The sequence below is a fragment of the Phyllobates terribilis genome, unplaced genomic scaffold, assembly GCF_046119375.1.
Source record: "Phyllobates terribilis strain yellow unplaced genomic scaffold, ASM4611937v1 Scaffold_7__3_contigs__length_470593459, whole genome shotgun sequence".
NCBI lineage: Eukaryota > Metazoa > Chordata > Amphibia > Anura > Dendrobatidae > Phyllobates > Phyllobates terribilis.
This window is the reverse complement of record NW_027362767.1, coordinates 132,170,684-132,198,513: the sequence shown is the minus strand read 5'-3', so window position 1 is coordinate 132,198,513 and position 27,830 is coordinate 132,170,684. Positions and strand designations below refer to the sequence as shown.

General features: G+C 46.9%; 1 protein-coding gene across 1 annotated transcript in view; it reads right to left on the bottom strand.

The window, feature by feature from the left end:
• Window positions 1-27,022, bottom strand: part of CCDC9B (coiled-coil domain containing 9B) — a 65,148-nt gene extending 38,126 nt beyond the window's left edge. The window contains exons 1-4 of the mRNA XM_073637592.1: window positions 26,955-27,022; window positions 21,496-21,538; window positions 6,616-6,726; window positions 3,543-3,647 (exon numbers count right to left, since the gene is read on the bottom strand). Of these exons, the coding sequence (XP_073493693.1) occupies window positions 3,543-3,647; window positions 6,616-6,726; window positions 21,496-21,516 (237 nt within the window). The 5' untranslated portion in view covers window positions 21,517-21,538; window positions 26,955-27,022. The remainder of the gene's footprint in view (window positions 1-3,542; window positions 3,648-6,615; window positions 6,727-21,495; window positions 21,539-26,954) is intronic.
• Between the last annotated feature and the right edge of the window lie 808 nt (window positions 27,023-27,830).

Sequence of the window (27,830 nt, the reverse complement as noted above, 5' to 3'; positions counted from 1 at the left end):
ACACAAATATGCCATAAATGCAGATTTAGCCCAATTTTTTCATTTTGTATTTTTTTCAACATACTATCACAGAAACACATTAGCAGAAATGGACAAACCATGTGGGCATTCAAGTTACCAGTTAATTGTGTTATTTCTTTCCATAACAGGAATGTGGCATGAGAAAATGGTCTGTTTATATCATGTTTTTGTGTTAAATGTATTTTATTTCTTAAATAGTGGCAATGTTTTTGGATTCTTTTATAGCTGTATTAAAAGGAAAAATTAGAAATCTTTTAATTTTTACATTGGCCACTGAGGCTATTTTTTCTTTTAGGAAGCGTTTTCAGCAGTCTCGTTATCATCAGAGGCAGGACACAGCTAATAACACAGGATCCACCAGTCACAGTAGGTGATGTCACAGCTCCCCCTCCCTTCACAATGATCTTTGCACTCACTCATTAGATGCTTTAATACAAAATATAGGGTCGGGGTCTGTTCATTGTGGCTATGTACATGTGTTGTTTCCTGAAACAACAGCAAAAAAAGCCTAAACTAAAGCTAAACTAAAAAAGCCCCAGTGGCCAGTAGGAAAATTGCAAGATTTCTATTTTTTTTTTCAAATTGTCTCTTCAGAGAGGAAGAGAACTAGAACTCTAGTGCCACCTATAGGAAGTAGTAATCCTAAAAGTCAATATCGACCCTTTAACGAGCCTTGTCACATGACTTAGGATAAAAGCTAGAACCAGAATCTCAATTTGCAGACACTGTGTTTCGGGGTACTGCCCTTCGTCAGTGCAAAATGTGAGATATGGTTTGGCTGAGTGAGAGGCGTCTGACCGGTTTCCAAGAGAAGCATTGCGGCTTAAAAGTCTCCTCACCTTGGCATACTTAACATGTTACTCTCCGCTAGGAGAAACGTTATCCTTTGAACTGCATCCAACACTACACCATTCCAGACCAGCAGGAGGGGCAGGATGCACGTGTACAATGCTGAGCCCTGTCCCTGGTTGGAAGGGGGGGAACCAAGAGAGCGGGAACCATGTAGTGGGTGTGGGTGGAGGAAGTAGTACAGGGGAGCACCGTCAGAAGGAGTATAAAAAGAAGGTAGAAGGTTCTAGAACAAGCCAGTCTCCTGCTCCAGTGCTGGGAGCAGGAGTGCAGTGTCAGTACAGAGGAGAAACAGCGGGGAGTGGGAGCTCAGAAGGAGATACGTTCAGGAGAGAGGAGAGCGGGCCTAGTCTGAGAGGCCCAGGAGAGAGAGTGAGAGAGGACGGGAGCAGAGGAAAGGCTCCAGAGACAAAGGGGATCCCAGGGGAGTGGGAAGCCACCCATGCGCCCGAATCTACATGGACGTGGAGGGCTCAGGCCGCAGAGGGGACCGGCCCCTAAACTAGTGGAGAACAACCAGGCTCAGCTAGATAACAACTGGAGGCTACTGTACTTGCAAGGTGCAGCGGCCAACCACCACAATTACATCGCCAAAAAGGTGGCCGCGTAGGGTCCAGGGGACTGCACGTCGCCCGACAAGACCTGAGGCTACCGGCTTGGGACACTGATTGTGAGGCGCAGGGCAGGAGGGCGAGAGCCAGCGCAGTGAAGACTACCGAGAAAGGAACACAGAACGGGGTCCCGTTTAAGTACTCCTGAGAGACTTGAGAGTTGCTGAACCCCTTCCCTGGTGAACACAGGACAACGTGGGAGGTTACACACTGGCCCTGGTAACCTGGAGTTTTGAATAACTGTGAGTAAACCTTGAAGACGGCACCCCACTGTGTCCTGGAATTATTGCTGCGCCATCACCAGCCCTGCACTACACAGCACCAGCAACATCTACCGCATAAAACCCCTACATCCTGCCCTGGAGCTTAGCTCTGCCTGTGGAGAGCTGAACCAACTCTGCTGCGTCACCATCAGCTCCAGTGGATCTGCACCTCAGCGGTGGCCCCATGTAGCCGCATACCACAGGTGGCGTCACAAACATTATTTGTATAAAAACTTCATTCCCTTTTACTTTTCCCCTTTTATTGACCGCCCTGGGTCACAGACCGGGTCACTGCCACCGTGACATCCCCCAGCATCGACCGGCCCAGCTACCGAGTACAACACGGCCCAGGGGGCGCGTCAACTCCCCACTCTCAGGTAAGGAGGGAGCACTACCCGGGACCCACACACCCACATCCAATACACTCCACTTCAGTAGGGAAGGGCGAGATTGCTCCTAAGGGAGAGCACAGTCCCTGGTCCCTAGCTGGAGGGTGGAACTAGGTAGAGGAGGTGAGTGAAGGAAGAAGTTCAGGGGAGCACAGAGAGGGTAGGAGTATAAAAGGAAGGTAGAAAGTTCTAGAAGGGTCCAGCCCAGTCCTGCTCAGGAGAGCAAGGAAGGAGTTTAGAGGAGAGGACTGAGAGAGGAGTCGGGCTCAGTCAGAGAGGCCCAGGAGGAGGAAAGTGAGGAAAGAAGACAGGAGCAGTGAGGAGGGCTCCAGAGAGACAGAAGGGATCCCAGGGGCATGGCGAGTGCAGAGGCCACCCGTGCGCCCGAATTCATGCTGACGTGGAGGGATCAGGCCGCAGTAGGGGACCGGCCCCAGCCTAGTGGAGTACTTTAGGTCTCAGCTAGCAAACCGGAGGTTGCAGCATTTCAGGTGCAGAAGCCACACTCCACACTTAATTGCCGAAAAGGTGGCCATAGAGGACCAAGGGGACAAATAGGACGTTGCCCCACAAGGCCTGCGGCTGCTGGCTTGGGACACTGGGTGTGAGGCACAGGGCAGGAGACCGAGAGCCAGTGCAGGGGGACGACCTGGAGAGGTACACAGAATGGGGTCCCGTCCAAGTGCTCCTGAGATACCTGAGAGTTTGATGGATCACTACCCAGGAGGACACAGAACGACGTGGGCGGTTATAACCGGCTGCAGCGGTAACCTGAAACTGCGTAGAACTGTGAGTAAAACCTGAAGACTGCACCCCACTGTGTCCTTGTCTCATTACTGCGTCACCTGCCCTGCACCAACAACATCTACCTCCACAATTCATCATTTACTGCCCTGGAGCTAAGCTCTTCCCGTGGAGAGCTGAACCAACTCTGCTGCGTCACCATCAGCTCCAGTGGATCTGCACCGCAGCGGCAGCTCCATATAGCTGCATACCACAGGTGGCATCACGAATAAAATCTTAAAAACTTTATTCCACTTTTATTTAATTTATTTGACCGCCCTGGGTCACGGACTGGGTCACTGCCACCGTGACTACCCCAAATACAGGACCGGCCCGGCTACCGAGTACCCCGCGGCCCTAGGGAGCGCGTCACAGACATCTACCTCACAGAGCCTATCTCTGCCCTGGCTCTTGTGGTGGGGTACTGAGCAGAGAATGTGATGCGATGCCCCCTTTACCATGTGCTGTAGCCAATGACAATGGAATGGGTTGCTTTTCTTTCTTCCTAGCAGCTCGACAATCTGTCTTGTCTGAAAGTCGCAGTGTGTAACACATGGTAAGTCTGCCGCCACGCCAATAAAATGATAGATGTGCTATATTCATACATAAAGAAGCATGCGCCTTACGTTGGGGGTCTTGGTGATCGTAATGGTGAGGCTGTCTTGCTTAGGTTTGCGAGAAGTGACTGCCATGCCGTCTTTCTCCGCACGGATCCGATCCTCCTCTATTTCCTGCGGCAAGTAAATATTTTTCTTTTTCAGTTAAATAAATTCTTGGCAAATATTCATTTACCGCTCCCATATAATGCTCCAAATATAACACAACTAGACTGGCCACGACCTACAGAAATAAAGACCTTTATACAGTAAAGAAGTCCCCTGTATATAACATCCGGCTTCTTGCCCCCAGTGTATATCAGCTGGCTCCCGGTGTATAACCAGGGCCGCCATCAGGGTATTACTTCCCTTACTGGCGTATGGGGCCCGGTGGGCAGAGGGGGCCCTGATCGGGCCCTGTTTTTCTGCTCACCGGGCCCTCAGCGGCCCCCTGCCGGTTCAGTTACTGTGAACCTGCATCCTCGGACGCAGGTTCACTTTAAATTTATTGCCTTGTGGGAAGCTTCCCGCACAGCAATAGTTAACAGCTGCCGGCAATTGGCCGTTGGCTGAAGTCAGCACGCACGTCGCTGGCGTCTGACGTCACTACATGCGCCAGTGATCGTGCTTCTGGTGATGAGAGAGAGCCCGGCGCTGGAGCACCGGAAGATAAGAAGAAACTTTTTTTAAAACTTTTTTTTTCTTTTAAAGCTGCACTTTGGGGGCAAGATGGGGCACATGGAGGGGGCAGCAGAATGGAGACACATGGGGCAGTAGAATTGAGAGACATGGGGGGGAGCAGAATGGAGAGACATGGAGGCAGCAGAATAGAGAGATATGGGGGGCAGCAGAATGGAGAGACATGGGGGGCAGCAGAATGGAGAGACATGGGGGGCAGCTGAATGGAGAGACATGGGGGGGCAGCTGAATAGAGAGACATGGGGGCAGCAGAATGGAGAGACATGGGGGCAGCAGAATGGAGTGACATGGGGGGCAGCTGAATGGAGAGACATGGGGGGGCAGCTGAATGGAGAGACATGGGGGGGCAGCTGAATAGAGAGACATGGGGGCAGCAGAATGGAGAGACATTGGGGGCAGCAGAATGGAGAGACATGGGGGGCAGCAGAATGGAGAGACATGGGGGGCAGCAGAATGGAGAGACATGGGGGGCAGCAGAATGGAGAGACATGGGGGACAGCAGAATGGAGAGACATGGGGGGCAGCAGAATGGAGAGACATGGGGGGCAGCAGATTGGAGAGACATGGGGGGCAGCAGAATGGAGAGACATGGGGGGCAGCAGAATGGAGAGACATGGGGGACAGCAGAATGGAGAGACATGGGGGGCAGCAGATTGGAGAGACATGGGGGCAGCAGAATGGAGTGACATGGGGGGGCAGCAGAATGGAGTGACATGGGGGGGCAGCAGAATGGAGAGACATGGAGGGCAGCAGAATGGAGAGACATTGGGGGCAGCAGAATGGAGAGACATGGGGGGCAGCAGAATGGAGAGACATGGGGGACAGCAGAATGGAGAGACATGGGGGGCAGCAGATTGGAGAGACATGGGGGCAGCAGAATGGAGAGACATGAGGGCAGCAGAATGCAGAGACATGGGGGCAGCAGAATGGAGAGACATGGGGGGAAGCAGCAGAATGGAGAGACATGGGGCAGAAGAATGGAAAGACATGGGGGCAGCAGAATGGAGAGACATGGGGGGGCAGCAGAATGGAGAGACATGGGGGGAAGCAGCAGAATGGAGAGACATGGAGGGCTGAATAGGGAGAGATATGGGGGTCAGAATGGAGACAAATGGAGACAATGGGGGCAGGATGGAAACAATGGGGGGCAGAATGGAGAGACAAATGGAGACATAGGGGGGAGAATGGAGACATTTGGGGCAGGATGTGGGACATTATTACTGTAGGGGCTAATTATGGATATTATTACTGCAGCGATGTATGTTATTTTTGAGGATACTGTTTTCAGTGAGCGGGGGACCTGTTACTGTGCAGGGCGGTGCTATGTCACTTTTTGTTCTTCATCTGGTGTAGTGTAGTGAAGTTGGGAAAATTGGGGAATGTGCTCTGTAAGCTGCTCTAGATAACTGTGTGTTATTTTATGCAGAAACGAGTCCTGGCTGGAAGAAGTGATGACGGTCTACGCTGGATGAAGAAGAAAAGCGAAGATAGAGGACTTCAACTAGAGACATCAGCGGTGAGTCAGTATATTACCTGTACACTGACACTATACACTACATACTATACACAGGGCTTATGTGTATAATGTCACTTATGGTATTATTAGTATTCTGTTTTCTTATTAATGTTCTTTATTGTAGTATTCGGTCAATATGTGGTGGTAATATGTGATCTGGTCATGGTGTGACAGTACTTGTTCCTTGTATGTGGTATTATTCGGTCACTATGTGGTGGTAATATGTGATCTGGTCATAGTGTGGAGGTATTTCTCCCTTGTATGTGGTATTATTCGGTCACAATGTGGTGGTAATATGTGTTCTGGTCATGGTGTGGTGGTATTTGTCCGTTGTATGTGGTATTATTCGGTCACTGTGTGGTGGTAATGTGTGGTTTGGTCATGGTGTGATGGTATTTGACCCTTGTATGTGGCATTATTGGTCATTTTAAAAAATGTATGTGACACATTCCCTTAAATAAAAATATACCTAAAAAGAGTATTGGATATTATAAGAAATGTTTAATAGGTTAGAGCAGAGTAGGGCTCTGCTAGAAGAGTCTCTTTGTCGTGGTTGCGGCTTAAAAAAATATTTTGGCCAAAACAAAAGTTGATGGCTATGTGTGTGATATAGTGTTAGATGGGAACTGTTAATGTGTCATTGGTGAGGACGTGGTGCATAAGTGGAGTTTTTCCAAGAGTGGGCGGTGGGACTGTGGAAGATTTGAGGGGTGGAGGCGGAGCTGGGGTGGAGCCTGGGCGGAGTCTCAAGGGGGCCTGAAAATTTTGCCAGTATGGGACCCTGAAATTCCTGGTGGCAGCCCTGTGTATAACATCCGGCAACTTTGCAAGAGTTGTTAATGAACCCCCTATGAGTTTATAGAGTTTATTTAGCAGTGTTTTGCTTACCCGATGTCTTTGCACAAGGGCTTCATTCTTTTTCTTTAAGGCTTTGATCTTTTTGTCCAGCTCAGCATCTTTGTGCTCCTTTTCCCTGACTTCTCCTTCACATGGTAAAACCTGTTTAAAAGATATAATATAGATGTACATTAAGGAAAAAAAAATAATGCACTGCACAATTGTATCATACATATAGAATTAAAGGGATTGTTCAATACTGTGATATTGATTTCTTATCCTTAGGATAGGCTGTCAGTATCAGATAAGGGAGGGGTCTAAAATCCTGGCACCAGCAGGATCAGCAATGACCGGCTGTGGTAGTAATCAGTGTACAGGGCAGAACAGGACAGCTCCATAAACTGTGCAGTGGTCATTCTTGAGTATTGTAGATCAGTCCTATTCAAATGAATACGGCATTATACGCATGTCACAACACTCCAGATTGTGGTCTAAGGGGTAACGTCTCTCCTTGTGACATGCCTGAGATGCCAGAGTAAGGAGACTTATAGGCCATGTAGTGCTCCTCTGGGAAATTAAATATGCAAATTGCCTCTTCAGAGAGGAAAAGGACTTGAACTCTAGTGCAACCTATTGAAAGTAGCAATCCAAAAAGTGCTACTTTCAATAGGTGGCAGTAGAGTCCTCTTCCCCTTTGAAGAGGCAATCTCATAACGCTCCAGTGGCACTCTATAGAGAGAGGAGAACAGGACGCACCATTATATCCTATACTGCTAGATAACCCCAGGAACCACTTTATGGCGTCAATTTATGGGAATTGTGAGTGAATTAATGTATTATAATATCTTAGGTCAAATCTGTAAATTTCTGATACAGGCCTCCCAATTCCTCGCATATACCAAGTCCACAAAGGTGCTAGGAGGAGGGCATAATTATCACCATAGCACTCACGGGGATAATTTTGTGGTCTGGGGTGTGAAAATTTATCAGGCTCCCAAACAGACCCCCTAAATTATCTTAGCTCAGAATTCTAAATAACCACACCCCAAACCAGTAAATTATCAGGGGTCTGGGTTCTAAAATGTAGGGGCCCCATACTAAAGACTCACCTGTCTTTGTAAGAAGTGACAGCTTTCCAGATAACTTTCAAAACATATTCTTTTTTCTTCTTCCATCAATACAAATTAGCAATGTTGCGACCCATAATATAGATTTTTTCATAGGTCTCCTTGCAAAATATCTAGTATTTTGTACCTACTCTGGAATGCCGTCGACACTTTTACTTATTGATTAATAGCTGTTACACACTAGTGATGAGCGAGCATGTCACTGCTCGAGATGTTCTGCGCTCGCCGAGTATTTCTGGGGTTGCTCGGCGGGAACTCGGGTCCCCTCCCTGCATGTTTGGCGCTCTTTAGAGAGTCAATGAACATGCAGGGATTGCCTGCCACTCACTGTAATGCCGTAGCAGTGTTGGTTGTGGGCATTACAGTGATTGGCTGGCCGCACAGCGTCATCGGGTCTATATCAGACCTGGCGCCGCCATGCTTGTCACAGTCACTCCGGAATCAGACAGTGTAGGGAGAGATGCTGCTGCGTCAGGGAGAGATTTGCTTTTGTATTAGGTAGTGTAGGGAGAAAAACCGTACATTACACATATCAATCTTAACAAACAGTCCTTCTGAGGACTAATCCATCTGCAGAGATATCAGGCAGGCAGGGTGTATAGGCAGGCAGGGTATATAGCAGACTGCAGTGCATATAGCACAAGAGGCTCCATTACAATTCTGCCTTCTGCTGTTAGATATTTCTATACAAAGGCCCAGGTCTCAGGGGCCAGGAATACTTTTCTTTGGAACTTAATCCTCATTATTTGCTTAAAAAGCAATCCAGAGAACACCGTTTTTCTGCGCCATTTGCTTGTTGGCACTGCAGAATACAGCAAGGTCCTTTCCATATTACAGTGCTAGAAATCCAGCTATTTAAAACTCTGTTTTCTCCATCACACGGATCACATATAAGTTTGCTCCAAACTCAGTCATTTGTAGTGAGCGTGGAAGATACTGTCCTCCATTTAAAATGGGCAAGGCACGTGGCAAGGGACGGAGAACTGGACGTGATGGTAATGGTGCATGCAGAGGACGAGGACAAGGCCGTGAGCAAGCCGAAATTGTGCCACAACAAACACCCACATCTTCTCGCCTGACCTTCCTGTCCCAATTTCTAGGGGACCGCAGCACACCACTATTGAGCCCAGAGCAGTGTCAAAAGGTTGTTGGTTGGATAACGGATAATGTTTCCAGTCACTTAGCCACCACCACCACCCTGTCTTCCACACGGTCAAGTCTCAGTAGCCGTGAGTCTGGACCGCATATTCCTCACCCTGATCCTCCTTCCCCCCACCATGCCGAGTACCCAGAGACAACTGATCCCACACTTGGACACTCTGAAGAGCTGTTCACTTTTCCATTTATAGATTCGGCCTCTCGCCCGGTCCACTTGAAGCGGGGCAAGAGGAGATCGCATGTAGCGATGCCCAAAAATTTGAGCAGCCACGGTCACACAAAGGCGACGGTGGGAAAGTGTCACAAGAGGCGGACGATGATGAGACACAATTGCCAGAAAGTCAGGAGGAGGACCAGGGTGCGGAAGTGGAAGACGAGGTGGTGGATGATATAGTAACTGACCCAACCTTGCAGGAGGACATGCAGAGCGAGGACAGCAGCACACAGGGGGAGGGAGGCAGAGCACCCCAACAGGCAGGAAGAAGCAGTGTGGTGGCTGCAGACAGAAGGCAGGCAACCATTCCCCCTAACACCAACATGAAGGAAGTTGCCAGTACAACTGTTAGGTCTTCCCGAGTCTGGCTGTTTTTTAAAGACTCTGCCGATAACCCCAGAAAGGCCATTTGCACCACCTGCCAGGCCAGCATCAGCAGGGGTGGCAAAACGACCAGCCCGACAACCACCAGCATGATCAGGCACATGGCAGCAAGGCTCCCAACTTTGTGAGCCGAACCCCAGGGTCCAGGAACAGTGTCTGTGGGTGGCACCATTGCTTCTTCCACTGTTGTGCATGAAAGCCAATCCCCTGTCCATGGTGCTTGCGAAGACGCCTCCTGCCCTGCACCTGTCGTTGCACACTCTCAAGTAGCAGCATCAGGAAGCACGTCCATGTCCTTATCCCAGCGCAGCGTTCAGTTGTCCATACCCCAGTCCTTGGAACGCAAGCGCAAATATGCAGCCAACGCCCCACAGGCCACGCTACTAAATTCTCACATTTCACAACTCGAAATGTTGCCTTTTAGGCTCGTGGAGAAGGAAACATTCCGCAACCTGATGGCGGCGGCCATCCCTCGGTACTCGGTCCCCAGCCGCCACTATTTCTCCCGGTGTGCCGTCCCCGCATTACACAAGCACGTGACCCTAAAGATTAGCAGTTACCGGTAAAGTCCACCTAACCACGGACATCTGGACAAGTGCTTGTGGGCAGGAACGGTACATCTCGCTGACGGCACACTGGGTTAACATAGTGGAAGCAGGGACCCAGTCGGACCTTGGGACGGAACACGTCCTCCCGACGCCAAGGATTGCGGGCCCTAGGTCAATCAGGGTTGTCCCCACGGTCTACAGCTCCTGCACCTCATCCTCAGCCTCCTCCTCCTCTTCAGCCTCCATCTCCGAAATGACCACATCAGTCAAAAGCTGGAAGCACTGCAGCACTGCCTCGGCCAAGCGGCAACAGGCTGTGCTGAAGCTAATATGCTTAGCTGAAAAAACGCACAATGCTGAAGAGTTGTGGACAGCTCTGAAAAAGCAGGCAGATCTGTGGCTCACACCGCTGAACCTACAGCCAGGCATGGTCGTGTGTGACAATGGCCGGAACCTGGTGGTGGCTCTGAGGCGAGGCGAGCTCACACACGTACCATGCCTGGACCATGTGCTTAACCTCGTGGTTCAGTGGTTTCTCAAATCCCACCCGGAGCTGCCAGATCTGCTTGTTAAAGTACGCCGCCTGTGTGCCCATTTTAGAAAGTCAGCTACAGCTTCCGCCTCCCTTGCCATGCTTCAGCAGCGTTTGCAGCTTCCGGCTCACAGACTGGTGTGTGATGTCCCCACGCGTTGGATCTCTACACTGCAGATGTTGGGAAGGATTTGTGAGCAGAAGAGGGCAGTTGTTGAGTACCAGCATCAACAAGGCTGTCGGTATTCAGTTCGGACTCCACACATAAGACCTCAGGAGTGGACATGGATGTCAGACATATGTACCATCCTTCAAAACTTTGAGGACTCCACCAAGATGGTGAGCGGCGATGACTCCATAATTAGCGTCACCATCCCGCTTCTCTGTCTTCTGAAATGCTCTCTGCTCACAATCAAAGAGGATGCATTGCAGGTGGAGCACGATGAGATGGAGCAAGGAACCATACAGGGTGATTACACACAGCCAAGCCTCATCTCATCCCAACGTGGATCGGGTGACAATGAGGAAGAGGAGGAGGATTAGGAAGGACAGGAGTTAGTTTGACGGTACTACCTGCACAGCTGTCATACCGTCTGTTCAGCATGGATGGCCAGAGGACAGAGAGGAGGAGGAGAGCATGGTCAGTCATCCTCTTGGTGAGGACACGGAAGTCTTGCCTGTTAGCAGTCTGGCACGCATGGCTGAGTTTATGTTACGCTGCCTTTCCCATGACCCTCGAGTTCTCAAAATTTTGGGTGACAGTCATTACTGGTTGGTGACACTTCTAGACCCACGCTACAAGGAGAACTTTCTATATTTTATTCCTGAGGTGGGGCTGTACCAGAAGGCCCTTGTTGCGGAACTATTAAAAAAATTACCATCTGAAAACACTGGCGGCAGAGGGTACACTTCGTTGGACAACCAAGGAGTACAGGCGAGAGAGACACAACTTCAATCCAGCAGAGGCAGGGGAACACGGTCAAAGTTCTGGGAGAGTTTTCTCAGACCCTCCCATTGCACAGGCCCTGAGGCGTGGCGTACTCTCACAAGGAGTGCAAAGTTTGGGAAGATGCTGAGGGAATACCTTGCCAACCGTACCAACTTCCTCCGTGATTCCGTTGTGGCTTATAATTATTGGGTATCCAAGCTGCATACGTGGAATGAACTGGCTCTCTATGCCTTGGAGGTCCTGGCTTGCCCTGCCTCCAGCGTTATATCAGAGCGGGTTTTTAGTGCCGCTGGTGGAATTATAACTGATAAGCGCATCCGCCTGTTAACTGAGCTGACAGCTGACTCTTATAAAAATGAACAAGGGCTGGATTGGGCCAGACTTTTCAACACCACCGAATGATAGCAGCGTAACATAAACTCAAATCCAGTGTCTTTTCTTGGGAGGTGTATTCCCATGCACCTTTTCACACCCACACATGGGTATACGCTTCCTGATTTTGGCTATTTGCTCTTGTCCTCCTCCTTCTCCTCATCCTCCACCACCATTTCACCAGGGAGACCGTGGTCCATGATGCAACACCCACATAATTTTTTTAAAGGGTGTTTATGATGCCCGTAACAAAATTTTTTTAGACAGTATGTTCATGTATACCCCCCAGGGGTAAATGTTTGTCAGGCCTTACACTTAGTGCATGGGCATTATAAGTATAGGAAGCCCGCTCCTTTCTAATGGGAACATTTTTTTATGAGGCCCTCCTCCACGTCTCTTCCAAGGGTCATTGAAGTGCCTCCAAATTTTTGGCAGCCCTTGCATTCACTGCATAGGCCAACACTGTGGGAGACACTCTCCTTTCTAATGGGAATTTGTCATTACTGTGGCCCTGCTCTATGTGTGTTTAAATTCTTAGTGGGGTTTTTCCTAAAATTGGTCAGCCGTTGGACTCACTGCATACCCTATAACTGTATAGCAGACTCTCTCCTTTCTAATGGGAACATGTCGTACTTGTTACTGTGGCCCTGCTCTGTGTGTCTTTAAATTCTTAGTGGGGTTTTTCCTAAAATTGGTCAGCTGTTGGACTCACTGCATACCCTATAACTGTATAGCAGACTCTCTCCTTTCTAATGGGAACATGTCGTACTTGTTACTGTAGCCCTGCTCCGTGTGTCTTTAAATTCTTAGTGGGGTTTTTCCTAAAATTGGTCAGCCGTTGGACTCACTGCATACCCTGTAACTGTATAGCAGACCGTCCTCTATGTCTCTTCAAAGGGGTATTGGGTTGCGTCCAAATTTTTGGCAGCCCTTGCAGTCACTGGATACGCAATAACAGTATAGGAGACCCACTTGTTAATAATGGGAACAACAAAGCATAGCCGGCTGATGGCTCTCTAACAATAGCTAGGGCCGACTGCTGGCCTTTTAAGAATAGTAAGGACCATCTGATGTCCCTATAAAAATAGGCTTTATGACTTTCAGAGTCCCTCCATCATAAATAAAACAGGATGTGCCTGATGATGTGTCACACACCACATTGCCAGATAAGGTTGTAAAATGTTAAAATGACATTTCCCGGTGAATGCATTTGTCTTAAAAAATAACGTAAAAAAAACAAAACAATAGGATCTTTCTTTAGTATAAAAAACAGCGTCACCAATTTAACCTCAATGTAATCACATTGTTCAGCTCATGCCCCTCTTCCTCCATCTCCAAAATGACCACATCAGTCATAAGCTGACAGCACTGCAGCACTGCCTTGGCAAAGCGGCAACAGGCTGTGCTGAAGATAACATGCTTAATGCTTAATTGACAAACCGCCCAGCGCTGCAGAGTTGTTGAAAGCTGTAACACAGCAGCCTGATCTGTGGCTCTCACCGCTGAACATACAGCCAGGCTTGGTCGTGTGTGACAATGGGCAGAACCCGGTGATGGAGAAATGACAGCCGGGGTAGATACGGTTTCCCTCTATGCCAGTCCTTTCACCGAGCTAAAGAATATGGCTGTGGTGAAATACAACTCCCACTGAGAAGCTGTTTCAGATTGAAAAACATTGAGCCCACCAGAGGATTTGATTCTGAGGGCTAACCTTTCTCACCCACTCAAGAGCCCCATAGCAGCTGCAAAGTTAGCGCTATCATGAACTCTCTTGAGGTAGAAGCCAAAGCACACCAGAGGATTTTCTGGTGGGACCGTCCAACCCTGCTGAGAAGCAGTCCTGGCTAAGAAAAGTGTGTGGGAAGGTTCCCGGACACTCTATGGCTGCTTTTTTACTGAGGAGGAAACACACGCAAACACGGGGAGAACATACAAAGTCCTTGCAGATGTTGTCCTTGCTGGCATTTGAACCCAGGATCCCAGTGCTGCAAGGCTTCAGTGCTAACCACTGATCCAATGTGCTGCCGTTCACCCTCTAATATCTAACAGGCTGGAGAAACTTGCACCTACTGCCACTCTATCTTCAGCTCCTTTGTGAGAAAATGTATTTGGGCAGCCACTCAGTCTACCAAATAAAATTCCTGAGAAGGAAATTGGGGATGGCTTCGCTACTGGTACTGGGGTCAGTGCTAATACCATGGCGTTGTACCATAGTTTACTGGAAATATTCCAGGCTGGTAGGAGGCAAGCAAATTCCCACAGAAAAGTACCAGCAGTAATGTTCAGGCCACATTTCAAGTGCAAGCAGCTTTAGAGGACTTCCTGAGAGAAATGACACGCAGGGTAGATACAGTTTAGTGTTGCGGCCTGTGGGTGGGTGGGTGGCTGGCTGGCTGCATACTTGTGTAGCACCCTGAGGATTCGGCTGCTACAGGGGTATTGCACCTCAACCCAGAGGTGTGATATTCCACTCCCGGGTAAGGAAGGAGAGTGGAACTGAGCTCGGTAGGCTGCATGCACTACACACATCCCATTTCCGGGGAACAGACCAACGGTACTCCCACTTAGAAATGTGCAGGTACGACCGAGTCTGTTCCTGGCTGGAGTGGGAGGGGGGTGGTACATCCCAAGTAGTGTAGGGGCAGATAGGGGGAGCAGCCTGGGTAAAGATAGGAGCTCATTGGGTGCTGGTCACCTGAGCTCACACATAGAGGGATATATAAGGTGGGCACCAACAAAGAACAGGGTCAGATGCAGAGGATCAGATGCAGAGAGTCAGCTGCAGAGAACAAGTCAGGAGCAGAGGAGAGAAGAAAGACCAAGACCCAGAGTGAGAGAGGAGAAAAGAGAGAGACCCAGAGCACAGAAGAGAAGGACTCTGAGATCCCAACTAAAAGCACCGGGTGAAGAGTCGGCATCAGGGTACCGGAACCCAAGCTGGTGGGGGTAAAAACATTCCCCAGCCAGAGACCGGAGACCGTGGGCAGAGTCTGCCACGGTCACCCATCACATCCACCCCGAAGGCACACCACATGAAGGGTCAGGGAACCCAGGGCCAAGGGTGTCCCAACAGAAGGCCCAAGGGAGCTGGACCTAGGTGGATTACTGGTGGGGACGGCCAGAGAACGGGACAGAAAGAGAGCTCAGGGCCACGCTCCGGACTTGTTTGGGGGTTGGCTGGATCCAGGACCTGGTGGACGCAGCACGGCTCGGGTGGTCACTAGCAGCTGGAGTGACCAGTACAACATCTGCAGTAAGTAAACACCCTTAACTGCACAACCCGACTCTGTCTTCACTGCCGTCTGCACTACACCACCACAACCCCCATCCTCTGCGCCTGTCCCCTCTGAGGCTATACCCCTCCCGTTGGGGGTTATCCCACCAAGCTGCGCACCCACCATCAGCCTCAGCGGACCCTGCTGCAGCGGCGGCCACAGTGACCGCATCACAACGGGTGGCGTAGTCGACACAAAAGAACTCTTAATAACATCTGTAGGACTGCCACATAACACTGAGCTTGACGCCCTGGGCACGGGCCGGGTCACAGCCGCTCGGAGACTACAACCCCCCATCTGATCCGGTGCCGGGTATTCCCCTCAAAAAGGAATATGTCCCAGGGGGCGCGTCACTTGCACTTGCATTCCAAGTAACAGAAAACTAAGCAGATGGTGGCCTCTATCATCATCATGGCCTCACCTCGGCACTATGTACTCTCCTGAAGGAGAAGCCAGGGCCCGTCGGAGGAGTCTCCGGTTCTCTGGTGGGCCCGTCCAACCCTGCCGAAAAGCAGCCCTGGCTAAGAAAAGTGTGGGGGAAGGTTCCCGGACACTCTATGGCTGCTTTTTTAATGTGGATCGGCCATGCTTATGCATGTTATTTCTCAAAACGCATTACAGATCAGGCCATTGTCCAACTCTGCATTCAAGAAATTAAATGCGCAAAGAAAGATGTGTGTGTGTCAAAGCACCACCGACAAGTGCAAGTTGATGTTGGCTGCCATTGCTTCTGCAACAAGCTCAATTACAGGACTTCCTGTGAGAAATGACATGCAGGCTAGATAGGGTTTCCCTCTATGCCACTCCTTTCACCGAGCTAAATACAGTTCTCAGCAAAAAAAGCTGTGGACTGGCTGACTTGCTCCATACCATCCCTGGCCACATTCACCTGTCCACGTGTTTGTGGTTAGGCGGTGCTTCCCAGTAAGTGCACTGGGGAGGGCACGGGTAATGTTGTGGGATCCGTGCTTGTGGAAGGTGGAGACGATACCGGGAAATATAGTGGCGGCTGGGGACCGAGTATGGACACCCCGCCGCCGCCGGCATGAGGTTGTGAAAAGCTTCCGCCTCCAAGAGCCTAAAAGGCCACATTTCAAGTGCAAGCAGCTGTCAAAAATTTGGCAGTATAGTATTGCAGCCTGTGGATGGGTGGCTGGCTGCCTGCATACTTGCGCTTGCATTCCAAGGAATGGGGTAGGGACAACTGAACGCTGCAGTGGGACAAGGACGTGGACGGTGATTGTTGCAAGTCTGCAACGACAGGTGCATGGCGGGAGGCATCTTCGCATGCGCCAAGGATCACTTATGATGGGCACACATTTAGGCAGTGACCTGGGAGACAGAGATGCTTCCAGAGGTCTTCCCCATGTTGTTCCCATGTCTTTTAAGCACTGTATGCATGTGTCTGATGTTGTGTCACACACCACATGGCCAGATAAGGTTGTAAAATGTTAAAATGACATTTCCTGGTGAATGCATTTGTCACAGTTGAAAGCAATGCAAAAGTGCAAAAATGCATCAAAAACGCAATGTGTGAACAGAACATAGCCCAAGGTGTGGAGGAGTATTTTTGTTTTTTTTATTTATTTTGCCTTATATACAAGTCATTACCCTGGAAAGGATGTTCCCTAACATATTTCCCAGGAAAATCCATTTTAGTTTAGTTTTTGTATGTTTTATTGTGAGTCCGTAAAAGTGGCGTAATACCTCTGACAACGTTGTTGACAGCAGTGATCTGGGAGTCAGAGATGCTTCCAGGGGTCTTCCCCATGCTGTTCCCATGTCATTTGAGCACTGTTCCCATCGATTTGGGCAATTTTTAGGCCCTGTGCAGACCGCCGGGGGGAGCCACCAGAAAAATGCTTAAGTTTCCCATAGACTTACATTGGGCTCGTTCCTCGGGTCGAGCACCCAAGTATTCCAATTAGCTCGACCCGAGCAACGAGTACCCGAGCATTTTAGTGCTCGCTCATCACTATTAGACACCTGTCTCGGATATCCCGGGTTCCGCTTCCTTCCTGTGGGTCCACTGCCCTCTGTTGTGCTCCACAAGTTGCCCGGTGTGGATCTATGACATCATTTCCCCAGACCTATTTAAGGCCCTTTAAAACATAGACCTGTGTCTTGGGATTGAGACTCCTAGTCCTGGGTTCTGTTTGTTCACTGTGCTCCTCTATCAGCTCCTGGTCTGCATCTGCATTGTGACCCTGCATATCTGCCGCTTCGTTGCTTCTGACTTTCCTGCATCCACTCCGCACTTATTCTCCTGTGGTCTCCAGTATTCCAAGTCCTCGCTCCACATGTGCCTTCCTGCCTGCTAAACCAATGCCGGGGTCTGCGTGCGCACCTGAGCCTGAGGCTTAGTGGATCCACCTCACCAGGGGAGCCTAACAATAGCGAGTAGATTCCTCTCCACCGCTGACTTTGCACTCTGTTTAATTGGTTACTGAGCAGAAAGGCGACATATTGCCATTTTTTGTGTTTGTAGCAGAGTTTATCTTCTTTCACCATTCTGTGTCTAGACCAAGGGGTAGAATAGGATCCAGCTATACTTTGTGCTAATTCATAACAATTTTGGAAAGATGGGTGGATAGGGTGCATGGACCTTGCCTTTAGTTGGTACTCTATATTAAGAAGCACTTCTCTATGTCTCATCAATAAGAAGTTGCTGGCTGCTGGGCTCACACACTTTGATCAAATATGTGCAAAGAACCTCATGTTTTTGCACATGTAGCAGTAATGTAATTAATTTACAGTACAGACCAAAAGTTTGGACACACCTTCTCATTTAAAGATTTTTCTGTATTTTCATGACTTTGAAAATTGTACATTCACACTGAAGGCATCAAAACTATGAATTAACACATGTGGAATTATATACTTAACAAAAAAGTGTGAAACAACTGAAAATATGTCTTATATTCTAGGTTCTTCAAAGTAGCCACCTTTTGCTTTGATGACTGCTTTGCACACTCTTGGCATTCTCTTGATGAGCTTCAAGAGGTAGTCACCTGAAATGGTTTTCACTTCACAGGTGTGCCCTGTCAGATTTAAGAAGTGGGATTTCTTGCCTTATAAATGGGGTTGGGACCATCAGTTGTGTTGTGCAGGAGTCAGATGGATACACAGCTGATAGTCCTACTGAATAGACTGTTAGAATTTGTATTATGGCAAGAAAAAAGCAGCTAAGTAAAGAAAAATGAGTGGCCATCATTACTTTAAGAAATGAAGGTCAGTCAGTCCGAAAAATTGGGAAAACTTTTAAAGTGTCTCCAAGTGCAGTTGCAAAAACCATCAAGTGCTACAAAGAAACTGGCTCACATGAGGACCGCCCCAGGAAAGGAAGACCAAGAGTCACCTCTGCTTCTGAGGATAAGTTTATCCGAGTCACCAGCCTCAGAAATCGCAGGTTAACAGCAGCTCAGATTAGAGACCAGGTCAATGCCACACAGAGTTCTAGCAGCAGACATCTCTACAACATCTGTTAAGAGGAGACTTTGTGCAGCAGGCCTTCATGGTAAAATAGCTGCTAGGAAACCACTGCTAAAGATAAGCAACAAACAGAAGAGACTTGCTTGGGCTAAAGAACACAAGGAATGGACATTAGACCAATGGAAATCTGTGCTTTGGTCTGATGAGTCCAAATTTGAGATGTTTGGTTCCAACCACCGTGTCTTTGTGCGACGCAGAAAAGGTGAACGGATGGACTCTACATGCCTGGTTCCCACCGTGAAGCATGGAGGAGGAGGTGTGATGGTGTGGGGGTGCTTTGCTGGTGACACTGTTGGGGATTTATTCAAAATTGAAGGCATACTGAACCAGCATGGCTACCACAGCATCTTGCAGCGGCATGCTATTGCATCAGGTTTGCGTTTAGCTGGACCATCATTTATTTTTCAACAGGACAATGACCCCAAACACACCTCCAGGCTGTGTAAGGGCTATTTGACCAAGAAGGAGAGTGATGGGGTGCTACGCCAGATGACCTGGCCTCCTCAGTCACCAGACCTGAATCCAATCGAGATGGTTTGGGGTGAGCTGGACCACAGAGTGAAGGCAAAAGGGCCAACAAGTGCTAAGAATCTCTGGGAACTCCTTCAAGACTGTTGGAAGACCATTTCCGGTGACTACCTCTTGAAGCTCATCAAGAGAATGCCAAGAGTGAGCAAAGCAGTCATCAAAGCAAAAGGTGGCTACTTTGAAGAACCTAGAATATAAGACATATTTTCAGTTGTTTCACACTTTTTTGTTAAGTATATAATTCCACATGTGTTAATTCATAGTTTTGATGCCTTCAGTGTGAATGTACAATTTTCAAAGTCATGAAAATACAGAAAAAGCTTTAAATGAGAAGGTGTGTCCAAACTTTTGGTCTGTACTGTATATAATGTTTGCAGAGCACTGCATAGTGTTTGTGTATGATACATGGCAGTCACTGTGTACGTGCAACCGCTTATTAAATTAATGCTATAGATAGTGATGGAATTATCCTATTTTGCATTAGGGGAAGTGGCGACCTCCAAGATCTTCCTTATCTCCTATATTTCCAAGGCTGGAAAATACATCCAGATCCTGATGTTCTCTAGTTCATGTGAGGAGTAGTCACAAAGAGAGGACTTTAGTGTAGGGTCCCATCTGAAAGAGGTTGCCTGATCGTTGGCAGATGGGCTCACATAGTTTTGATCAAATGTGCACAAAATCATATTTCTACATGTGTAGCAATAGTGGAATTCATTTATATAAGGTTTAAGGGTCTGGCCTCTGATAATTTAGGGGTCAGGTCTGGAGTCTGGGATCTGTTAATTTAGGTATCTGGGTTTGAATTGTTTAGGGGTGCTTCTAAGGTGGATTAATTTAGAGGTCTATTGAGGGATCTGATACGTTAGGGGTCCAGTCTTTGGTCTTTACTTATTAATGCCTTAATAGGGGCTCCGAATAGCTACATGAATGTGGGGTCAGGGGTGTGATAACTTAGTAACTTCCTGCAGATTGCTCATACATTAAATTCAATTATAACGCAGTATGCAGTATGCTTCTGCTAGTTGTGACTTCGGGCATCTAGAATTTTATCACTTAAAGGGGATGTCTAGAATTAAAAAGAAAAAGGATACTTTCTTCCAAAAATTGTACCCCATGTGTCTATAGGTTGTATCTGGTATTGCAGTTTAGCTTTCTTAAAGTGAACGGGTCTGAGCTGCAATACCACATACAGTGGAGAGGTGTGGCGCTGCTTTTGATGTTTTTCAAATTCTGGACAACCCCTTAAACCTCAAGTTTGAAGCAGTATAACTGAAGAATAAAGCTCTGACTGCTATAAAGATATTATTCAGCTCAAAATGTTGGATGTAAAAATTACACTTTATTCAAAGGTTGGCTTTCACTTTCTGGTGTACAAAAATTATCACCTATCCACAGAGTTGGAAAACATGTTTTGATCGTTGATGGTACCACAGGCAAGTGATAATTTTTTGTACCTCTTTAAAGGGTAATTATTTCCATTCTTCATAAATTGTTATTGTCAGATAGAGCTGGTAAACCCAAGCAATTTTGAAATTTACTGATCATTAAAATTCTCAGCCGTTCTCCAGATATTAACACTTTTCTTTGTTTATGGCTTGTTGCCATGGAAACCGACCACTTCTGCTAGACATCAGAAGATGAATAGTGTTTACAAGCTCTTTTTTCTATTGAGCTTGTAAGCTGTTTTGAAGCTGACCAGGAGCACACTATTACCTCCTATTCCCAGCTTCATCGCAGTGATTACAAACTAGACAGCAGCAGTGGTCGGTCTCCAAGGCAACGAGCTGTAACTAGAAGAAAAGTGTTAATATCTCAAGAACAGTTGGAAATTTTAAAAAGCAGTTAATTGCAAAAGTGCTTGTAGTTACAGGCTCTATCCAACAACATTCATCTATGAAGACGATGGGAATAATCCTTTAAAGGGGATGGATTCTAGCACAGGTGAGACACATTTGTCCAGACCTAAGTGATGAGTGTAAAGTCGAAGAAGGGAGGAGGTGATAAGGGGGTACTTGTGGTGTCAGTTGGACATACCTTTAAGCTAGAAGAGCTTGACCCATTGTTTTAGTACAGACCGAGGGTTTCCTCCTAGATATAATGGTGATTATTGATCCTATATAATTACTCACATTTCCATATATTAATCTTTTATCTTTTTTTCTTAATTCTACATTGTTCACATTTTACCTTCTATCATGTTTATGCTCTGGTTACAGTAATTACAGTCATGGAGATTCTTCATCCCTGCAGCTCCTGGCTTGGAGAATATCTTAAAGTTATGCAGTTCTAAGGTGGAGCGATACTTTAAAACAAAAAGGACGTTATGAAATGTTTTTTCAATGTGTCACTTACCTTTTCCTGTCCATCCTCCATTGAAAGATGTTCTGATTTCAGACTATAAAAATATTAACATAGGAAAGTATTATTTAGGTGGATTAATAGCAGATGGACTGCGGACATAAGTCATCAATATCATATGCCTGGACAATCCCTTTAAAGGGGTTTTCTGGTTTCTGAAAACCTCTGTCACCTGGCTGCATTTTGTTTTCAAATAACAAACTGTGTTTTACTCATCCTCCCCGGGTCCAGCACTGAGTCCCCGCCGCTGCTCCTGGAGTCTCTTCTTGTCTGTAACGTTAATGTCACTTTAACGGCGCTGCAGCCAATCAGTGGCTCAGCACGAGTTGACAGCACAAGCTGCTCACATGCTGAGCTCTCTGATTGGCTGCAGCACCTTCGATGTGGCATCAGAGATGGAGACACTAAAGCAATGGAGGAAACTCAGCGCTGGACCCGGGGAGGTCAGTAAAGCACAGTTAAAAAAAAAAACATGTAGCGAGGGGATAGGGGTTTTCCAAAACCACAAAATGTATTTAAAGAGCTTTTATGTTAAAAGTACACAATTCATAATATAAAAATGTACATTGTGCATTAATAACAACAGCGTTGTTTCTATTCATTATTCTTTTACTCCTAAGTATATAATCATTATAATTGAAAGTAAATTCTTAAACTATTTATGATGGTATATATATATATATATATATATATAGTACAGACCAAAAGTTTGGGCACACCTTCTCAATTAAAGATTTTTCTGTATTTTCATGACTATGAAAATTGTACATTCACACTGAAGGCATCAAAACTATGAATTAACACATGTGGAATTATATACTTAACAAAAAAGTGTGAAACAACTTAAAATATGTCTTTGTAGTTTCTTTGTAGCACTTGATGGTTTTTGCAACTGCACTTGGGGACACTTTTAAAGTTTTCCCAATTTTTCAGACTGACTGACCTTCATTTCTTAAAGTAATGATGGCCACTCATTTTTCTTTACTTAGCTGCTTTTTTCTTGCCATAATACAAATTCTAACAGTCTATTCAGTAGGACTATCAGCTGTGTATCCACCAGACTTCTGCACAACACAACTGATGGTCCCAACCCCATTTATAAGGCAAGAAATCCCACTTATTAAACCTGACAGGGCATACCTGTGAAGTGAAAACCATTTCCGGTGACTACCTCTTGAAGCTCATCAAGAGAATTCCAAGAGTATGCAAAGCAGTCATCAAAGCATAAGGTGGCTACTTTGAAGAACCTAGAATATAAGACATATTTTCAGTTGTTTCACACTTTTTTGTCAAATATATAATTCCACATGTGTTAATTCATAGTTTTGATGCCTTCAGTGTGAATGTACCATTTTCATAGTCATGAAAATACAGAAAAATCTTTAAATGAGAAGGTGTGTCCAAACTTTTGGTCTGTACTATATATGTGGCACCCCAGGGGTCTGGTTGCCACAGTGGTACAAAAACCATGTCTGAGAGGGAGCATGGGTTTTCCTGGTCAGGAGCAATATTGCATGCCACACCTCCTGCCCCAGTCCAGGGAGGGGAGGAACCTGCCCTTTATAAACTGGATCTGGGGCGGGGTTAGTCAGAGAGTTCCAGAGAAAGGGACAGAGCAGCAGCTAGGAGCTCTGTAGGAGCCAGGAGCTGAAGACCAGGGACTGGAGCAGAGCTCGTCCTGGCAGAAAGACGCAGAGAACCGGACACTGGAGTCCGAGGCTGTGGGACCCTTTAAGCCCAGCAGCAGAAACCACCTGGCAGGGGATTTCAGGTCCTCTGGCCATAGAAAGCCCGGAGGCTCAGTCACACGCAAGGGACCAGCACCGCCATCGAGGAGCGGGAGGAACCAAAGGCCCCAAGTCACCAGCCATACGGGTGAGCACCACACGGTACACTCAGGGACGTGGGCTACTACACGACTACAGCAGGGTAGCCAGGAAGAGTGCAGTCAGACAGGAAGGCCTATATCTCCACCTGGCCAGGGGAACTCTTGTTTTCTCACAGACTGACCAGGCCTCTAATGTTAGCCAGTACTCCAGGCAGGGCCTTCTTCATTACCAACAGTAAAGACCCTGAACTGTACTGCACGGACTCTGAGTCATTTCTGCTGCACCCACGCACCACAACCCTCACCATCTATAGATGCTGCCCTGAGGCTATACTCCTCCCGTGGGGAGGAGTATACTACCCTCTGCTGCGCACACATCAGCCTCAGCGGTCTGCCCCGCAGCGGCGGTTCACTCTGACCGCAATCCATGGGTGGCATAGTCGGACATTTAATCATAAAAACCACATAAATAGTTCCGCCACTGGTTTGACCACCCTGAGCCACGGGACCGGGTCACCGCCACGGAGACTACAACCCCCAGCATTACACAGAGACCCGGCTCCGGGTATTCCCCCACACACACGGCCCAGGGGGCGCGTCATATATATATATATATATATATATGTATAACATTATCAAGTCCTACACACATAGTTTTGTCAGTATGTTGTAAACACCTGCATCAATCACTTCATGCACAAGCGAATTATGTTATGGATATAAGCAGTGGCGTAACTAGAGTCTAATGGGCCCTGGTGCAATATTTGGACCATGTACAGTACAGACCAAAAGTTTGGACACACCTTCTCATTTAAAGATTTTTCTGTATTTTCATGACTATGAAAATTGTACATTCACACTGAAGCCATCAAAACTATGAATTAACACATGTGGAATTATATACTTAACAAAAAAGTGTGAAACAACTGAAAATATGTCTTCTATTCTAGGTTCTTCAACGTAGCCACCTTTTGCTTTGATAACTGCTTTGCACAATCTTGGCATTCTCTTGATGAGCTTCAAGAGGTAGTCACCGGAAATGGTTTTCACTTCACAGGTGTGCCCTGTCAGGTTTAATAAGTGGGATTTCTTGCCTTATAAATGGGGTTGGGACCATCAGTTGTGTTGTGCAGAAGTCTGGTGGATACACAGCTGATAGTCCTACTGAATAGACTGTTAGAATTTGTATTATGGCAAGAAAAAAACAGCTAAGTAAAGAAAAACGAGTGGCCATCATTACTTTAAGAAATGAAGGTCAGTCGGGCCAAAAAATTGGGAAAACTTTCAAAGTGTCCCCAAGTGCAGTTGCAAAAATCTTCAAGCGCTACAAAGAAACTGGCTCACATGAGGACCACCCCAGAAAAGGAAGACCAAGAGTCACATCTGCTTCTGAGGATAAGTTTATCCGAGTCACTAGCCTCAGAAATTGCAGGTTAACAGCAGCTCAGATTAGAGACCAGGTCAATGCCACACAGAGTTCTAGCAGCAGACACATCTCTACAACAACTGTTAAGAGGAGACTTTGTGCAGCAGGCCTTCATTGTAAAATAGATGCTAGGAAACCACTGCTAAGGACAGGCAACAAGCAAAAGAGACTTGTTTGGGCTAAAGAACACAAGGAATGGACATTAGACCAGTGGAAATCTGTGCTTTGGTCTGATGAGTCCAAATTTGAGATCTTTGGTTCCAACCACCGTGTCTTTGTGCGACGCAGAAAAGGTGAACGGATGGACTCTACATGCCTGGTTCCCACCGTGAAGCATGGAGGAGGAGGTGTGATGGTGTGGGGGTGCTTTGCTGGTGACACTGTTGGGGATTTATTCAAAACTGAAGGCATTCTGAACCAGCATGGCTACCACAGCATCTTGCAGCGGCATGCTATTCCATCCGGTTTGCATTTAGTTGGACCATCATTTATTTTTCAACAGGACAGTGACCCCAAACACACCTCCAGGCTGTGTAAGGGCTATTTCACCAAGGAGGAGAGTGATGGGGTGCTACGCCAGATGACCTGGCCTCCACAGTCACCAGACCTGAACCCAATCGAGATGGTTTGGGGTGAGCTGGACCGCAGAGTGAAGGCAAAGGGCCAACAAGTGCTAAGCATCTCTGGGAACTCCTTCAAGATTGTTGGAAGACCATTTCCGGTGACTACCTCTTGAAGCTCATCAAGAGAATGCCAAGAGTGTGCAAAGCAGTCATCAAAGCAAAAGGTGGCTACTTTGAAGAACCTAGAATATAAGACATATTTTCAGCTGTTTCACACTTTTTTGTTAAGTATATAATTCCACATGTGTTAATTCATAGTTTTGATGCCTTCAGTGTGAATTTACAATTTTCATAGTCATGAAAATACAGAGAAATCTTTAAATGAGAAGGTGTGTCCAAACTTTTGGTCTTTACTGTATATATATATATGCACCCTCCACCATGATATATGTGTCCCTCATCCTGGTATATGTCCCCCGTTGTGCCGCTCTTCTTTAATGTATAGAAGAAAATAAACCAATATACTTACCAGTGGCGTACATAGAAGTCATGGGGCCCCATAGCAGAAGCATAATTCATCCCATAGTCCTCTAAATCCTCTAAATAATATACTGCACAACTCATAGTCATCCATGTAGTATAATGCATTCCCCTCAGTATTCCATATAGTATAATACACAGCCCATATGCTTCATATAATACAATGCACCCCCATAGTCATCAATAAAGTATAATGCACCCCCATAGTAACCCAGAAAATATAATGCACCCCATAGTCATCCATAAACTATAATGCACTCCCATAGCCCTCCATAAAGTATAATGCACCCCATAGTCATCCATAAAGTATAATGCACCCCCATAGTGATCCATAAAATATAACAAACCCCATAGTCATCCATAAAGTACAATACACCCCCATATTAATCCATAAAGTATAATGCACCCCATAGTTATCCATAGAGTAAAATGCACCCCATAATCATCCATAAAGTATAATGCACCCCCATAGTAATCCATAAAATATAATGCACCCCATAGTCACCCATAAAGTATAATGTACCACATAGTCATCCATAAAGTATAATGCACCCCATAATCATCCATAAAGTATAATGCACCCCCATAGTAATCCATAAAATATAATGCACCCTCACAGTCATCCATAAAGTATAATGCACCCCCATAGTACACTGCCGTCCCATAGTCAACCATGAAGTATAATGTACCCCATAGTCATGCATAAAGTATAATGCACCCCAATAGTCATCCATAAAGTATAATGCATCCCCATGGTATACTATACTCCCATAGTCATCCATAAAGTATGATGCACCCCACAGCCATCCATAAAGTATAATGCACCCCCATAGTCATCCATAAAGTATAGTGTACCCCCATAGTCATCTATAACGTATACTGCACTCCATAGTTATCCATAAATTATAATGTACCCCATAGTCATCCATAAAGTATAATGTACCTCACATAATTTTCCATAAAATGTAATGCATCCTCACAGTCATCCATAAAGTATAATGGACCCCATAGTCACCCATAAAGTATAATGTACCCCCATAGTTATCCATGTAGTAGTATTGCCACTGAATTAAAAAAGAATAAATACTTAGCTTACCATCGCTCCCCCGCCGCGTGCGTTCTCTTGTGAAGCTGGCAGCTAACTTTGAAGTGCGACTGGAGCACATGGCGTCACTGCCATGTGCCCTGTCACATGCAAGCCGAGGTCAGCTGCTGGCCTTTTTATTGGCCTGCAGTATGTATTGTGGCTCACGGACTCGAAGTTTATGTGCGCTGCAATACACTTCAACTGGATGATCTGCAACATGTACTAAGGAAATATAGGAGAAAGCTGTCCCTACAGTAAGACTAAGCTGAATCCCTACGATGTAGCGAGCTGCCTGTTCCTAGTGAACAGACCCGCCTTAGTCCTCGGCTAGTCTGAACGAAGACCTATAGAATTAAGGGAGGGGTCCCTAAAAGAACTAAGGACTGGGACAACAATTGGACACCTCCTAAACAGAGAAGTTGTTGCAGAACACAAAAAGACAAACTGACAAAAATGTACTAGAGGTCCCAGAGGACCAAGCGAACTTGACAGAGAAAGGCACCGAAGCACCAGGTTAGAGAAACAGTCAAACACTGAAGTCCAGCACAGCCACAAGGGCGGGGCTGGAATATAAAGGCAGATGGTCACGTGACCGCAAAACACAAGACGGAAAAACAAACAGGAGGGTTCTAACGGATGTGTGTCCTCAGACGCATTTTCAGTTGAAGTTTCTGCTTGTGTCGGCATACCCTTGACCTGCCGGGCCCGGTCGCGATGGCAACTGAACTGCAGTCATTACGCCCCTGTGTATACGCCACTTATCACTATGTAGTGTAAGGCAGTGACTTGAAAAAGCATAGACGGCGTATATGTTCCTCCACGGTGTGACAGTGTCACTGGTTTTATATGTCAGGGGAGGTACAGTGCTGGCCAAAAGTATTGGAA